At 49.6% G+C, this 15394-nt stretch overlaps 1 protein-coding gene across 1 annotated transcript; it reads right to left on the minus strand.

Annotated features, from left to right (window-relative positions):
• Positions 1 to 1217: 1217 nt before the first annotated feature.
• LOC122912129 (zinc finger protein 773-like) lies at positions 1218 to 11833 on the minus strand. Its single transcript, XM_044257492.1, has 5 exons — positions 11670 to 11833; positions 10740 to 10778; positions 8729 to 8855; positions 8126 to 8224; positions 1218 to 2403 (listed from the first exon to the last, which is right to left on the minus strand). Exons 1-5 carry the CDS (start codon positions 11700 to 11702, stop codon positions 1307 to 1309), a joined length of 1395 nt encoding a protein of 464 aa, XP_044113427.1. The 5' UTR covers positions 11703 to 11833; the 3' UTR covers positions 1218 to 1306.
• Between the last annotated feature and the right edge of the window lie 3561 nt (positions 11834 to 15394).

The raw sequence follows: 15394 nt of genomic DNA on the forward strand, positions 1-15394 counted from the left end.
CACCAGCATACTCAGATTAGGCTTTAATTTATAAGCAAAGATATAGTACCATAAGAGAAGGAGAATGTAATACCAAATGTGCAGCTGCTAACAAATAAAGAAATTGAAATTTATGAAAATTAATAAATTCTGCCCTAGGAAAGAGACTGTTAAGAACTGAAAAATTTCTGGGGGAGGGGGGTTGGGAAAAGGGGGGTGGGGCTAGGGACATTGAGGAGGGTATGTACTATGGTGAGTGCTGTGAAGTGTGTAAACCTGGCGATTCACAGACCTGTATCCCTGGGGATAAAAATATATGTTTACAAAAAATAAAAAATTTAAAAAAAAACAAAAATTTTTTAAAAGGGAAAGAAACTCAAAGGCATAGACTGTGAGAAAACACTGGTAAACCATATATCAAATAAGGAACCTCTATGTATATTATATTAAATCACAAAACAATAAGAAACTGACCAATTTTTCTAAAAGGAAGAAAAAACATGAAAAGATAATTCACTACAGATGTATGGGTGGCAGGTTAAGCAGAGACAGATGCTCAACACTGAGTCATTAGAGAGGTCACAGTCACAAAGTTACTAGAATGGCTGGAGTGAATGGCCCAGATCACCAATGATGTGAAGAAACTGGAAATCTAACACTCTGGAAGGAAATATGAAATGGCATAACCATCTAAACACAAGTTGGCAAGTTCTCATAAAGTTAAATATTTAGATCAACTTCCTGCATGACAATGTGTGAGGAGATTTGCAGGCCTGCTTCCCATCAAAACTGGGGAAAATGATAAAAACACAACTTAAGAGTCTCTGGAAATGGTCCTAGGGCATATAGCGAATGAGGAAGCACTTCCTCAAGAACATCTAATATTCAGTAAGAACAAGAGCCAGTCACATTGAACTAAGCCCATTCCCTCTCTCCCCACTCCAAAGATAGAGGTGGCCACTCCATCCAGACTAGTATAGCCAAGAACACAGGGCTCCCTCTCCCTGGAGCTTCCAGGCAGAGAATTCTCTTCTCAGGAGGCAGTATGTCAGGAAATTTGGATGAACCATGTTCAGCTGCTGGCTCCCTCGTAAGGGCTACTTCCAGAGCTGCTCTCTGTTTTGTTAGGTTGACAAGGAGACTGCGTGTGTACTGCACTCCTAAAGTCTCTCTCCAGTCTGAACATTCTGGGGCTCAACAAGGTTAAGCCTTTGGCTGAAGACTTTCTTCCCATTCACTGTATACATTAGGCTTATCTGGACTGTAAAGTTTCTCTTGCTGAATCAGAGCTGACCTCTGGTTAAAGGCTTGTCCATATGAGCTGTATTCAAGACTTTTCTCCACCATGAACTTTCTGGTGTTGGAGGAGGTTGAAACGCTGGCTAAATGATTTCCCACAATTGCTGCACTCATAAGGCATTTCTCCAGTGTGAATCCTCCGATGTTTAACAAGGCTGGAGCTGTGGCGAAAAAATTTCCCACATTCCCTGCACTCATAAGGTCTTGCTCCAGTGTGAACCCTCTGATGTTTAACAAGGCTAGAATTCTCGCTGAAGAATCTTCCACATTCGTTGCACTTAAAAGGCTTTTCTCCAGTGTGAACTTTCCGATGTTGCATAAGGCTAGAGCTTTGGCTAAAAAACTTCCCACATTCACTGCATTCATAAGGCCTTTCTCCAGTGTGAACCCTCCAGTGATTAATAAGGCTTGACTTGTGGCTATAGAATTTCCCACATTCACTGCACTTATAAGGTCTTTCTCCAGTGTGAACTCTTTGATGTTTCATGAGGCTTGAGTTAAAGCTAAAAAATTTCCCACATTCACTGCACTCATAAGGCCTCACTCCAGTGTGAATCCTATGATGCTGAACAAGTGTGGAATTATGCCTGAAGGCTTTCCCACATTCACTGCATGTAAAAGGCTTTTCTCCAGTGTGAACCCTCTGGTGTTGAATGAGGTCAGCATTGCGGCTAAAGGATTTCCCACATTCACTACACCCATAAGGCCTTTCTCCAGTGTGAACTATTTGATGTATAAAAAGGTTTGATTTATGGCTAAATAATTTCCCACATTCGCTGCATTCATAAGGCTTTTCTCCAGTGTGTAGTCTCTGGTGCTGAACGAGTAAGTATTTCTGACCAAAGGCTTTCCCACATTCGCTGCATTTGTAATGCCTTTTCCCAGGGTGAAAGGCCTCCCCACTTTTGGTGCTCCCTTGTGGCTCCCCTCCACCACGGGTCACCTGATGGTTGAGAAAACCAGAACTAACTGGGAAGTCCGTTCCATCCCCCACACTCTCTTCTGTTCTCAGAGGTTTCTCTCCACAGTGCAGCCTCTGGTGTTGAAGTTTTGCTCTGAGCACCCCTTCTATATAAACACTCTGCTCCCGAGGGGCTTCCTCAGCTTCCACTCTATGGCGCCAACCTGAAAGCAAAGAGATGCTGATGAAGTGTCTGCAGGCGTCAGTGGGAGGGCGCAGCGTGCTTACAGATGTGTCACACACCCAGGGAACAGTCTGTCGTGGTGCTGGCAGAATCAGGCCCGAGGTTCAGAGTAAGGAAGGGTTCGCTGTGCCGCACCGGACCTGGCAAGCTCGTGGGTTGGTGGGAGGCCTCAGGAGCAGCGAGGACACTAGGACAGAGTGCAACTCAGGGAGGAGAGGCTGGGTCTCCAACACACTCCTCTGCAAATGGCTTCCGCAAGGCTGCTGACGGTAACACAGTGCAGGAGGGTGTGGGCAGGCCCAGAGGACAATCAAATGCAACCAAATAGCTGGTGTTCAGGAACTCTTAAGGATACGTGCACACACCTCATGACACATTCTCTGAAAGCTGTATTATGACCCTGAAAACTGTATATTCTACTGCCTCAACCTCCCCACAAACAGGCCATGAACTGCGACCACATACACTAGCATGATGTGGGCCCCTGCCACAAGTCCTCCTTCCTACCCTCCCCCTTGACTGCGACCTAGCCCCATTCACATGCACCAGGGAAATCCCCTCACTCCTTTTCTTGTGCAGCCCACCCTGCCTCCCCATGAGGGGTATCGGCGCAGGTCCTCTCTACATCCCCCCAGCCTGGCTGGGCCAGTTCCCTTGGGACTCCCTCCCAGGTGACCCCCTCCTTCTCAGTATGCAGTGACTGTCTCTCCAAGACCTTTGGGTATAATAAATTCTGTTATTCCTGCACCTCTCCTGTCGTGGCTGCTCCTATTTTCATAAGAGAATACAAAATGATTTACATAGCAAACAGGATGGTCTGTGATACCAGTCACTCACAAGTGAGGGAAGATTTAGTAAATGCCCCTTAACTGCTTGGCTTACTAACCGGCTGTCTACTGTATGGAAAGGCTGGGTGTCATGCTGGCCCTCCTGTGTGCTGCTCTGGGCTGCTCTGTGTGGCCTCTCACAGGCACCGCCAAGGCTTTCCACCCTAAACCGTGGTGCTCATTCCCCTAAAATACCCTGAGACTTCACTTCTGGCCAGCCCTGACTCAACAGGTGCTGGTGAGGAGAGGGAGTGTTCTCCTAGTGCTCCTGTAAGGGACAGACTGGTAGCATTGGGTAAAAACATTATGAAGGCTCCACTGGAATCGAGCGTGAGTGTGGAAGGGTAAGCTCCTTGCAGCCACCAAAGAAACACTGCATATCAGTTGTTGGCTATTAGCTGATCTGTCAGCAGAGGAGGGCTGGGTAGCCCTTAGGATAGAGAACTCCTGTGGACTTGTGGCACCAGGACTGGGAGGTTTCTCGTGTTCCCATTCTAGTCCATGTTGCCCCTCAATCCTAAGCAGGGATGTGGCATCTCAGTCAGGAAGTCTGCCATGGTACCCTGAGAGGGTCGGTGCTGCTGGTGACCCCTGCACTGTGTGTGTCGCTGCTGGGGCTCTTTGCCTCCCCAGCCCACGGGCATCAACAGGTCCCATCCCTGGAGATAAATGGCTCAAGTTCTTATGGCCCAGGATCCCAGCATTTCATTCTAGCACCTCTCAATAACCAGAGGAAGTTAGCCAATAATTCAAGAAAGGTAAACGCCTTCAAAACCCTTCTGGGTTCTGCTTCATGCCTCTGCCTATCAACTTGCCAACTCTGCTCCCAAGGTCCGAGACCGATCCCAAAAGGACATCAGGCCACCACAGCTCTTCTCAACAGTCCAATCCAGCTGAGGTCACCCTAAGAAATGGGCCACAGGAAGGAAGCACCCCACGTCTTTCCAGACCCAGCAGGTCAAGAACACAGATCACAAGGAATTAGAAACTGAAACAAGTGACTTCAGAAGACTGGAAATCCAAACTACTTTGAAAGATTTCATGCAAAGAGATGGGGGAAAGGCACTCCCTGTTACCAGGAGCACTTAGTACGACCCTGCAGCTCCTGCTCACAGGCTGCCACAGAGACGAGGCAGCTGCCGGTGTTACTGAAGAGCCTAAGATACATACTTTACCTAAAGATCCTCTGGCCCGACAAGTTTGAATCTCACATGGCATTTTGGGCTGAAGTCACCCAAGGAGGATAGAGGACATCCCAAAGGCCAGGACAGGGATGACAGAGGCCAAAATTCTTGATGCGATTAGAAAAGACTCAGGTGAGGAATCTGAAAGTTCTACCAGGCCTCAGGATTCAGAAGCCCTGCCTTTACTGACTGGGATTTTCACCGCTTGGAGACAGGCAACAAGAACCATAAGGAAGCCCTCACCCTCCTCCGCAGAAACGAGGACAGTTCGGTGGTTCTGTCGGTACTCCGAACAAATCCCGAGTGTGTTTTCAATCCAGGGGAGGCCCCTTTGTCAGAGTCTAGGAGTTGTTCTTGCAGGTGCCCTTCCCAACAGAGGGTGGCGCTGCTTAACCTCACCGACAGTCTCATACCACACAGGACGGAACTGGTTTCCTGATGGGCCGTGAGGGCTCCCCCTGACTGACACAGTCTGGCTCACCACATGGGCCTCCCCGTGTGCAGGTCCCCCCCTCCAACTTGTGCTACTTAGTCTGCTCCTTCTTTCCCAACTTGCTGACAACCCTACTGCCTCTGGGGGGCTCATGGACAACTGAGAGACCCCAAGAAATAACTACTAGGCAAGCCATCCCCAAATTACAACAGCTAGAGGAACTATTAGAGGAGCCTCACCCTTTATTACCCACAGGTCAGGTCTGGTGGCTCAGAGAGCCACTACTCTGGAACCACCCAACTATGCTTCCAGCTCCAAAATCCGCAACTGCCAAGGCCAAGTTGGTGAGGGTTCAGCTAGTACTCAGGCCCCATGATACCACCCAAGGGCAATCACCCACATACAACTCAACTAATTCCCTGGAACTCTTAGACATTTCCTAACTTTATGGGCTACAAGAGCCCAAGTCACCAACATTCCAAGCAACCCATTCAGACTTAAAGGAGGTGCCCCTCTCAATTACTGGGTAATGCCAGTAAAACCACTCGTGCCAAAGAAACTGCACTCAATGTCAACACTGCAACGGTCCTTCTTAATTGGATGTCTGTCACCAGAACCCCTAACACTTTGTGTTTTCCTGCTATAGACAGAGGTGCCACAAACAAAGCTGGAATGAGCCAAGGTCCCCAGTGCTACCAGTCAGAATTACCAAATGGAAACCTCTGGGGCTGCCCCTGCTGCTGAAGGTAGGAAACACACCACAGTATTACCTGAAACAAGGGACTGCTGGCCTTCAGAGTGCTGTTCAAGATCTACTAAATGAAGGGGTGATGATTCTCATAATTTCTCCTATCAGTGATCCTATCTGACCAGTTTTCAAGGTTTCTACCAACAGTGCCACTTAACTGTTGATTATCAAAACCCCAAAGCTTAAGCTCTCCCCATCAAGGCTCTAATACCTAACATAATTGAATTAACTGAAGATATCCAAAGGATGCCCAGTGACAACTTTGCTGTGGCAGATCTGGGCAACATATTTTATTCAGTGCCTACCACCAGTCACAGCCCCTGTTCACCTCTACCTTTCAAGGAACCCAACATACATTTACTGAGTTGTCCATGAGTAATTTTTTAAGATTTTATTTATTTATTTGACAGAGAGAGATCACAAGTAGGCAGAGAGGCAGGCAGAGGAGAGCAACAGGCTCCCTGCTGAGCAGAGACACCCCCCATCCCGATGCAGGGCTCGATCCTAGGACCCTGAGATCATGACCTGAGCCGAAGGCAGAGACTTAACCCACTGAGACACCCAGGTGCCCCTGTCCATGAGTAATTTAAACAGCCCAATTACTGCCCTCAATCGGTACTGTTAGGACCCAGACAGGGTTCCCCCAAAGAACCTTATCTGCTTACACCACCTGCCTTTGTTCCCTACGTACTCACGCAGAATGGCTACAAATTATAATCAAGTCACCCCCACGGACTTCTTGCTTGTGCCCCCGAGCCAGCTTCACTTGACAGTTCCCCATGTTAGGTCCCTTGCCCTCCTCATGCTAACTATCTCACGGGCACATTATGCTGTAAATAACAGCACCTCAGGGGCACCTGGGTGGCTCAGTCCATTAAGCATCCAACTTCTGGTTTCAGCTCAGGTCATGATCTCGGAGTCATGGAATCGAGCCCGGAGTCAGGCTCAGCGCAGAGTCTGCCTAAGATTGTCTCCCTTCCCGCCACTCGCACACTCTCTCTTTCCAACAAATCAGTAAATCAGTAACAGCACCTCTGGGTTCTACTGTGGCCCAAACTCATGGGTATAGCGCTTTATATACTCTCCCCCGCTGACACCCAGTGAGTGTGAGCACCAGCGTGCAGCAGGTACCCTGAGGGTCCCCACGGTTCTTTATCTGCCAGGTTCTTCCCCTTGGCTATCACACCAGGCAAAACAGGCAATTTTTATTCCCATCTTATCAGGACCCACCATACCACAGAACGCCAGAGCTGATCCCAGTAGAGCAGGCTTTGTGTCCGATGACTTCACATCATGACTGCCAACCAGCACCTCTTGGCAGCCCGCTCAAGACCATGGACAAAGGCTGCTAAATATTGTCCCTTATGCAACAAGCACGCAAATCTCTAAGCCCAGATGGTCATGGGTAAAAGACTGGCTTAACTGTTTACTAGCCAGGAAAGGAGTGTTGGAGCTATTCGGGGTACCTCCTGCTGTATATAAATGAGTAATTCCAGACAGTTAGAAGCAAAGCTATGAAAATTAGGCCAAGAAGTAAAAAATCTTTCATAATATACCAAAATTTTCCAGTAGATTCCCTTAAACCAAGAGGTACATGAGCTGTTCCCTTGGCTTTCTCCCCACTAAGCGCAGGCCTGCCTGTGGCCCGGGTTTCAAACCCTCATCATAGGCCTACTAGCACTCCTCTCAGTTGTCACCTATATCAAAGTTTGCCTTTGATGGGTAGACCTAGCTATTCCAGTCACCTTTAACGTCCCTACAACCCAGGTGGCAAGCAGTAGCCATCACCGTTAGTACTGGTAATGATGTTGAAACATCACAGCGTTCGTTGTATTGTAACCTTTTAAATTTCGTATTTTCCTGTTGCCTCAACATCCCCACAAACAGGCTGTGAGCACCCCACCCAGGTGACCAGCTTAACCAAGTGATAAGGCTGGTTCCTGTCACAGTCCCCCTTCTTGCCCCCTCCTGTGACCTAGGGACACTCAAATGTTCCAAATGAAATCCACTCACACCAAATCTTGTGTATCCCCCAACCCCAGACCCCCAGGAAAGGCACATGCTCATAGGTCCTCACTCATTCTCCTCTTCCCCTGCCTGCCTGAGCCCAGTCCCTGGGTGCTCCCTCACCTGGGAACCACTCCCCACACTCACCCCCAGCATGTCATGACTGTCTCTCTAGACCTGCTGAGCAAAATAGGCTTTGTTTCTCCTGAGCTGCCCCTGTGTCTCCTCTTGTGGCCATGCCTGACTGACCATCTCACAAAGAATACAAAGGAAGGCCACTGTTGGGAAGCATCACAGAGGGAGCAGTAGGAAGGCTAGAGAGGTGGGGGACAGCCCTGGGTCAGAAATCAGAGTAGACATAGTAAGTGTGCAACTGAGAAAAGACGGAAATTAGCCATGGACCGTGCCTTGGCACCAAATCATCAGGGCCCAGCAGAAGGGTTCCTGGTGCGTCCTAAGCCCATCCCCAGGTTCACACCTGCCCAGCTCCACCCTCCAAGTACCTCTCAGCGTGGCTGCAGTCAGGACTGCACAGGGAGGCACAAAGGGTTCTCTCCACCACTCCAACTGGGTGATTGCATGAGTGCTGGAAGATGCAAGTCCTCGGGGAGAGAGAACACAGGCAGGTAAAAGTGACCACCCCATGGCAGCCCACAGGAAAGAAAACTAAGTATTACAGGAGAAAGTGGAGGAGACTCTTGCGAGAACAACACAGGGAGGCAGTTGCCAAGTCGGCACCTCAACTGCTGGGACAGGCACTGCCTGTATGTCAGCCAGAGGAGGAGAGCAGAGCCTAGGGCATGGAGCTGCTGGGGATCTTTATGGCATCCCCAGGCCACAGGGAGGCCAATAGGCTGTAATCTGTTAGGCTGACGGCAAGACTCCTAATCCCCAAATCCAAATGCAGCTTTGGGGCAGCGAGTACTGAGGCTGCTCAAGAGAGAAGGGGTGGTGCACGCAGCCCAGGCTATCACAGCACCTACTCCCGTGCACAGGGCAGGAAGAAATGCCCGTGGTCCGGCCCTGTGAAGGCGAGACCTGCCCCTGAGGGAAAGGGGAAGAGCAGAGCCCAGCCCAGGACACTGCAATGGTTGTAAGGACCTTACCCAGAGAGGCCATCAGTGCAAAGTTCTCCAGCATCACATCACGGTACAGGAGTCTCTGGGCTTCATCAAGGAGCCCCCACTCCTCCCAAGAGAAGTGGACAGCCACATCCTCAAAGGTCACGTGATCCTGTCAAGACAGGGAAGTTGAGCTGATGTGTGGCTTCCTATCCCAGGACTCTAGGCACCCTCACAAGCGTCCACCCTCCTCCAGAGGTCCCCACCTTAGAGGAGATATCAAGCCCTGGGGCAACTGATGGTTGCTTGCTCCCCACTGTCCCAAGAGGCCCTGTGTTCAGCCCTCAGCAACAGCAGGTGTGCAGGTAAATGCCATCTGAGCTCTGGGCCTGCCAGACAACTGACCTGCGGTCTCCTAGACTGTGCTGTCCAAACACATCTAACTTTGGGCCACTGTTCTCCCTTTAGCTCCTAGTACAAGAGCCTGGAGGCATCAGTTTACACTCCCACCCAACATGCACATTGCTGTACCACACCTCCCTTTGCCACCAGCACTCCCAACCCACATCCTGCATCTCCCTGGCCTCACCACTTGCTAGTATGGCACATGCCATCCAGAGGGTGCCTGGAAAATGTAATCAGAATCCCATTCTGTCCCGGAATTCCAATGACCCTGACTGCCAGAGGCAACCCCTCAGCCTGCTTTTAAGGCTTTCCTGCCAGGCCCATATCCTTGCTTCATCCTCAGCCACCAGGAACTATACAAAGATCTCAGACACCCTTGGACCTCTTCCACTTCTGTGTTGCAAAGGTGTCCCCTCACCTGTCAGTTTCCTCTGATGCTTATTCGAAGCCCAAGCCCATTTGTCTCTCCAGGGAGGCCTACAAATGTCCCAAAGGATCCCATTTTTCTCTTGAGCTAATCCCCTGGTCCCAGCAAGGGTCAGAACAAGAGCCTGGGAATCCCAGAGCTGAATGAATAAGCAGTGGCACCAGCCTCACTGTCACCCCGCTGCTTTGTCTCTGTATCTATCTCATGTCTGTTGGCCCTGTCAGACCCTCTTCACGACTACACCCTGACCATAGGGACACTATTCTCCCTCCTGGGTCTTTGTGAAGCCCACTACCCCAATGCAGGTGTCCAGCAAGAGACTCAGTCCTTGGCCCCACACTCTCCTCCTTGTCACCTGAAGATGCCCCACCAAATCTGACCCCTTGCTCCGTCCCAGTCCACAAACTATCTGTACTCTGGGTGTTTCCAATCTGACCTCTTCACCTCAACTCCACACTGATGTCCAGATGCCCACTCGACACATGCACTGTGTGTCTCTGAAGCATCAGTTCAACACAGCCCCAACCTGACTCCTAATATTCCCACAGAAAATGACTCTTACCACCAACTCTGACATGGTGGTACTTGCCTGCTTCTAGCTACTACGGCCAAACATCTCCGAGTCACTGCTCCTTCCACTTCTCTCTCCCACCCTCCACATCAAAGAGTCTGCTTGCACCTACTGAAAAAACAGACACAGATTCCCCCACATCCCACCTCCACAGCCACCATTAACACTCACTCGGACAACCGCAGCCACCTCCGCCCCCCAGTTTGCTCTCTGCTCTGCAGCGGGAGCAGCTCATTAAGTCTGGATCTGTCACTTCCCCCTTCTGCTCCAAACCTTCCCTGGCTCCCACCACTCCAGAAGAGAGGCCTAGCTCCTGGCTTCCATCAGGTCTTATTTCTGTCTCCTACTATTTCCACCAGACATGATGGACCTAAGTTTGTATGAGCATTCCCGGCCCAGCCTCACCTCCAGCATTTTCTAACATTCATCACCGTGAACGTAAGATCTTACAAATGTCATGCCACTGGCTGCCAGAAGTGGGAACCAATCCCTGTAATTTCTGGTCTGGACTCAGGCCCCTGACCTTAGATGATCATCTTCCAGGAATCAGGGATGGAAGAGTAGGGACAAGGGCAGGCAAAGAGTCACAGAATCCTGCCCCCCACACAGGTGGGAACTAAACAGGATGAGGATTTGGGATACTCCCTACTTACCTCTGCATGGTTTGGAACCAAATCTGCAGCAACAGGAACCTACAGAAAAGCAAAGCCATGAGAAGCAGGCAACAGTGTTGGGCCACAAACGCCCACCCAAGCCCGTCACATCATCTGGGCTTCATCCTCCGGGATGCCCATTACCAGCTGTGTAACTTAGGATAAACATTCGACCCCCGAGTGCCTCAGTGTTGTCTTCTATAAAATGGGGATAATAGTGGTGCCCAGCCTGTGGGGCCATTACTGGAACTGAATTCTTTCCTAAGTAGTGACTCTTATTGTCCTCATAATTAACACCTTTGTCAATGTTTTCAGTACAAATAAACGGATAGGTATTGACAATGTGTTTTGCACATGACTTTTAACTAAAAGAATGTGATATTTATATGAAGAAAGCGTTTATTTAAACATTAACTGGTAGGGGCACCTGGGTGGCTCAGTCAGCCTTCAGCTCAGGTCATGATTCTGAGCCCCACATAGGGCTCCCTGCTCTGATAGATCTATCAGTCCGCCCTCCACTGCCGTCAGGACGGTCCAGTCCGGGTCACAGCTCTACAGCAGTCCGTTGTATGGGCTTCCTCCACCCTCCTTACCCCATCCCTGTGTTCCCCAAAAAGCCTCTGAAAACTTTGAGCAACAGATGGGTCATTCCTCTGTTCATAACCCTCCGTGGCCATCAGCGCCCTCGGAACGAAGGCCCGGCCGCTGGGGCTGCCTTTCCACTGTTACCACCCCCTCTCAGGTTGTTCCGAGGACACACGGGAGTCCCCAGCTTTAAGACTCTAGCTCGGGCCCCGTAACTTCCCCACGCCCCATCACACTGACCGACAGAAATGCAGCCGCAGACACGAGCGCCTCACCGTGCCGGACCCGGGGGGCCGCTCCCTCGGGGCTCAGCTTGCGCCGGGCGAGCCCGGTGTCAGCGCCTACCTGAGCCAGGTCCCTCCGCGTGGCCGCTGCCATCAGACTCTGCGGGCGAACACCGGGAGGAGGACCAGCCCGCGCGACCCCGATCCCTCGCCGCTGCCTCAGACCAGCCTCCTCTCGCGGCTCCCGGCTCCCGCCACCCCAGCCCCAGGTAGCCTCCCCGAACCTCTGATCAGAGAGTACGGCCCCCAGGTACCCTAAAACGCCCGCCCCTGCGGTCGCGCCAGAAGTCCCGCCCAGCGCGGTCCGCCGTGGGAAACGACCGCTTTCATTGGCTGAGCGCGGGCGGCGCGGGGCGCAGCGACTTTCGGGTAATGTAGTTTTCACAGAGCCCAACGTGACAGAAAGGGGCGAACTGGCAGAGACTCGGCGCAGTAGAGACCCGGGTCAAGAGCTGTCCCATACTCTCCTCCAGAGACTGTCCTACATGTAGATGTCCCTGGATTCCGGTTTCCCTGCGGAGCTAGTGCTACTACCGTCTCTCCTTCTCCTGAAGGACTTTAAGAGGGTCTTGAGAACCACAACAAAGGGGTTCCTTGTACTGGACCAGTTGTACGTTACCAAATTTCCCTTGCAAGGCGATGCCCAGTGTCAGAGACAGCCGTGGTGAAGCAAGGCCTGATAAAGCAACGCAGTTCTGAACGTAGGCGGGGAGACAGTTGTTCATCCCAAGCATTCGCCTTCTTGCCTCACCCCGCACATCTGTGCCCTTCCCCTTTTTAAGGGCCCAACGTGGGTGTTCAAGTAGGACAATGGGCCTCAAAACCATAAGCCAACACACTCTCAGTCCCAGGTTTTCCTTCTTCATCCCTTTCTATTCTGTGTTCCCAATGCCCTTTCGTCTCCACGTACAAAGCAAACCCCTGCAGGCTGAGTGGACTATAGCTGGACTATTACTGACACCGGGAAGAGTTGGTAAAAGAAACACCACCACATTAGCATGTGCTCTCCTAGCACCTCCCTTGCCACTGGATCCATTTCTTTCCTGTCCATCTTCATTTCCCCCAAATCTTCTGTCCCTTTTATCTGTGGGCTGAGCAGTGACTAAATTCATCACTGCCTTGGAATGACTCATGAGCACAGATGATGATGTAGCATTAACTCCTTCCTGAAATTCCCTGGAAGTACTTGTTAAGTACTAGCGAAAGTACTCTGGAAAGGAGGTGAGGAGTCAGCATTGGAGTTGAGAACATGACATGACAGTGGTGTTAGTTATTTAGTTATTTAGTTCAGGCTTCGACATAGCATGGGTTAGGGTGAAACCTAACCCAAGTGTCCACCTGACGCACAGCAAAGCTGATCCAGGATGTCAGGTATGTGATAGAAAAATGGGAACTGCACTCTTGAACTTTGATCTTTATAACTCTGCCCCCTTCTTTATTTTCCTCAGAGCACTATCAAGGTTTCTACCTGAATCTCTGTCTCCAAATTGCAATTCTAATTGCCCAAGCAAGAGTCCGTACGCTTTACTTGGCAGTGAATTCTTTCTTGGTCAACAAAATATACTCCAAACTTTTCCTCTTCTGCTCTGACAAGTATACATTCTGATTCTATTTATTGTATTTAAGCTAAAATTCACAAATATGTATGTAATACATTTGAGCTGTGAAAATTAGTAATGGGAAACTTCACTAAAATGGAGTCAGGATGTTTCTGCAAGGGAAGTTCTCACTCCCACCCACTTGTAGTTAATTGCAGACCCAACAGGAAGAGATGGACTTGGTCTTACCTGAGCAGGACCTTGCCTATTGATACTACTCTACTAATCCTGTAAGGGCCTACTTAGCCAGATTGGGTCCATCTCGGTTGAACAGCCATTTTGTTGTTTATGCAGTAAAACTTAAACTAACCCTGCCTTCCCCCCGAGGAATTTACTTAGAAGCAAGTCCCAGAAACCAGTAAAATGTGGTCGACCAGTCCCTGATAAGAGACCCCAAATACAAGGGCTGGTCAGGTCAGGTGGAGATAACAGAGTCCGAATGCAGGGATGAGTCGGGCCAGGTAAACATCCAATCAGTGGAGCGTGCATACCGCCTCCCTAGCTACCAAGGAGTGTGGGCCCTGCCTTTTGGGCGCCAAACTAGGGCGCCAATTCTGACCAAGGTGATAGGCTCGTTCAAATAGCTACTATGGGGTGAATTGTAATTCAATTGGCCACCCATGTGTGACCTAGCATGACTGTGCAGCTTTCTCTGTGTGTTGCAATCTCATTGGCCACCTGTGTGTGGCCAGGCTCAACCACATGGCCTTTGCTCTATAAAAGCTATTCTGTGAGGCTGGGAGTCGCTCTCTCTCTCTGTAAGAGGTGGCCCCAAATGGTCGGTTTGATTCTCGATGCTTGGCGCAAAATAAAGCTTTGCCTGACCTTCGCTTTGTATCAGTCTCACTCCTTTGATCACGGACCCTAACACTCCAGCCATAGGAAGAAATGTTTTCCTCACCTCCCACCCCAGACAATAGCTCAGCCCATGCAAAACCACCACACTTTGAACTCCCTCTTTACTTCAATGGATGTGTAGTTCATAACAGCCTTCCCAAGTTCCCTTGCTTCTCCTTGAAAAATTCTGTCCATGGGTGCCTGAGTGGCTCAGTGGGTTAAGCCTCTGCCTTTTGGCTCAGGTCATGATCTCAGGGTCCTGGGATCGAGCCCCACATCAGGCTCTCTGCTCAGCAGGGAGTTGGCTTCCCCCCCCTCTCTGTCTCTCTGCCTTCTTGTGATCTCTCTCTCTCTCTGTCAAAAAAATATATATATTTAAAAAAAATTCTGTCTGTCCTTTGTTCCCCAGTCTTGCCTATGGTTTTGCTGCAGCCTGTTTGTCCTGGATTGCAATTCTCTTTTTCCAAATAAACCCATTTCTTGCTGGTAAAATAACTGGCAGCCTCTATTTTTAAGGTAAACAGAGTTACAAATACATTTACTTCCCATTTAGAAATATAAGGGATTTAGAACGTTAAACAACTAGCCTTCTCTCAGTGGATGTTGTCTGAAGGAATGCTTGGGAATTCTGATGCTGAGAACAAAGATAAAAGAAAAAAATAGATTTCCTTACAACTTAAAGCCCATTAACAAGTCTTTGAGATAGGCAGGTGACCTTCCTCTTGGAACTCAACTGCCTTGATGTTAATACTTTGCTGAGGGCAAAAGGCCTAATAGATAATAATAGAGTAATATTATCTTGACCTCCAAGATCCTGCAAGTCTAGTTTAGCATACAAAAATGCCAGGAATGTCTGGCTGGCTCAGTTGGCAGAGTGTGTGACTCTTGACTTTGGGGCTGTGAGTTCAAGCCCCACTTCGGGAGGTTGAATTTCCTTAGGGAGAAAAAATATTTGTGCTGCCCTAATACATAAAAATTCCTTTAGAAATTTCCTTATCTCTACCCCACCAAAGATACATGTCAGCAATCATCCTTCAAGCATATGATCCACTTGTATACATCGGAACGGTCTTGTGACTAAGATTTTGCTCTGCAGTAATAAATGACCTTTTCCTAATGATATCTAGCCCTTCAAGTGATTAGTCCGTCAAGGTCCTGGAAATCTTGCTTCCAAATTCCTTAGAGACTTAGGCTATGCATAACCCTCTCCCAACTTTAGAGTACATAACCAGTTACCCCCTCATAAACCCAGTGCTGCTCCTTCTGCCCACAGGTTCTGTCTCCATGCTTGAATTTTAACCACATTTCTGCACCAATGACGTCTCAAGAATTCCTTCTCAACTTTTCACTC

Source organism: Neovison vison, chromosome 7, assembly GCF_020171115.1.
Source record: "Neovison vison isolate M4711 chromosome 7, ASM_NN_V1, whole genome shotgun sequence".
NCBI classification, from domain to species: domain Eukaryota; kingdom Metazoa; phylum Chordata; class Mammalia; order Carnivora; family Mustelidae; genus Neogale; species Neogale vison.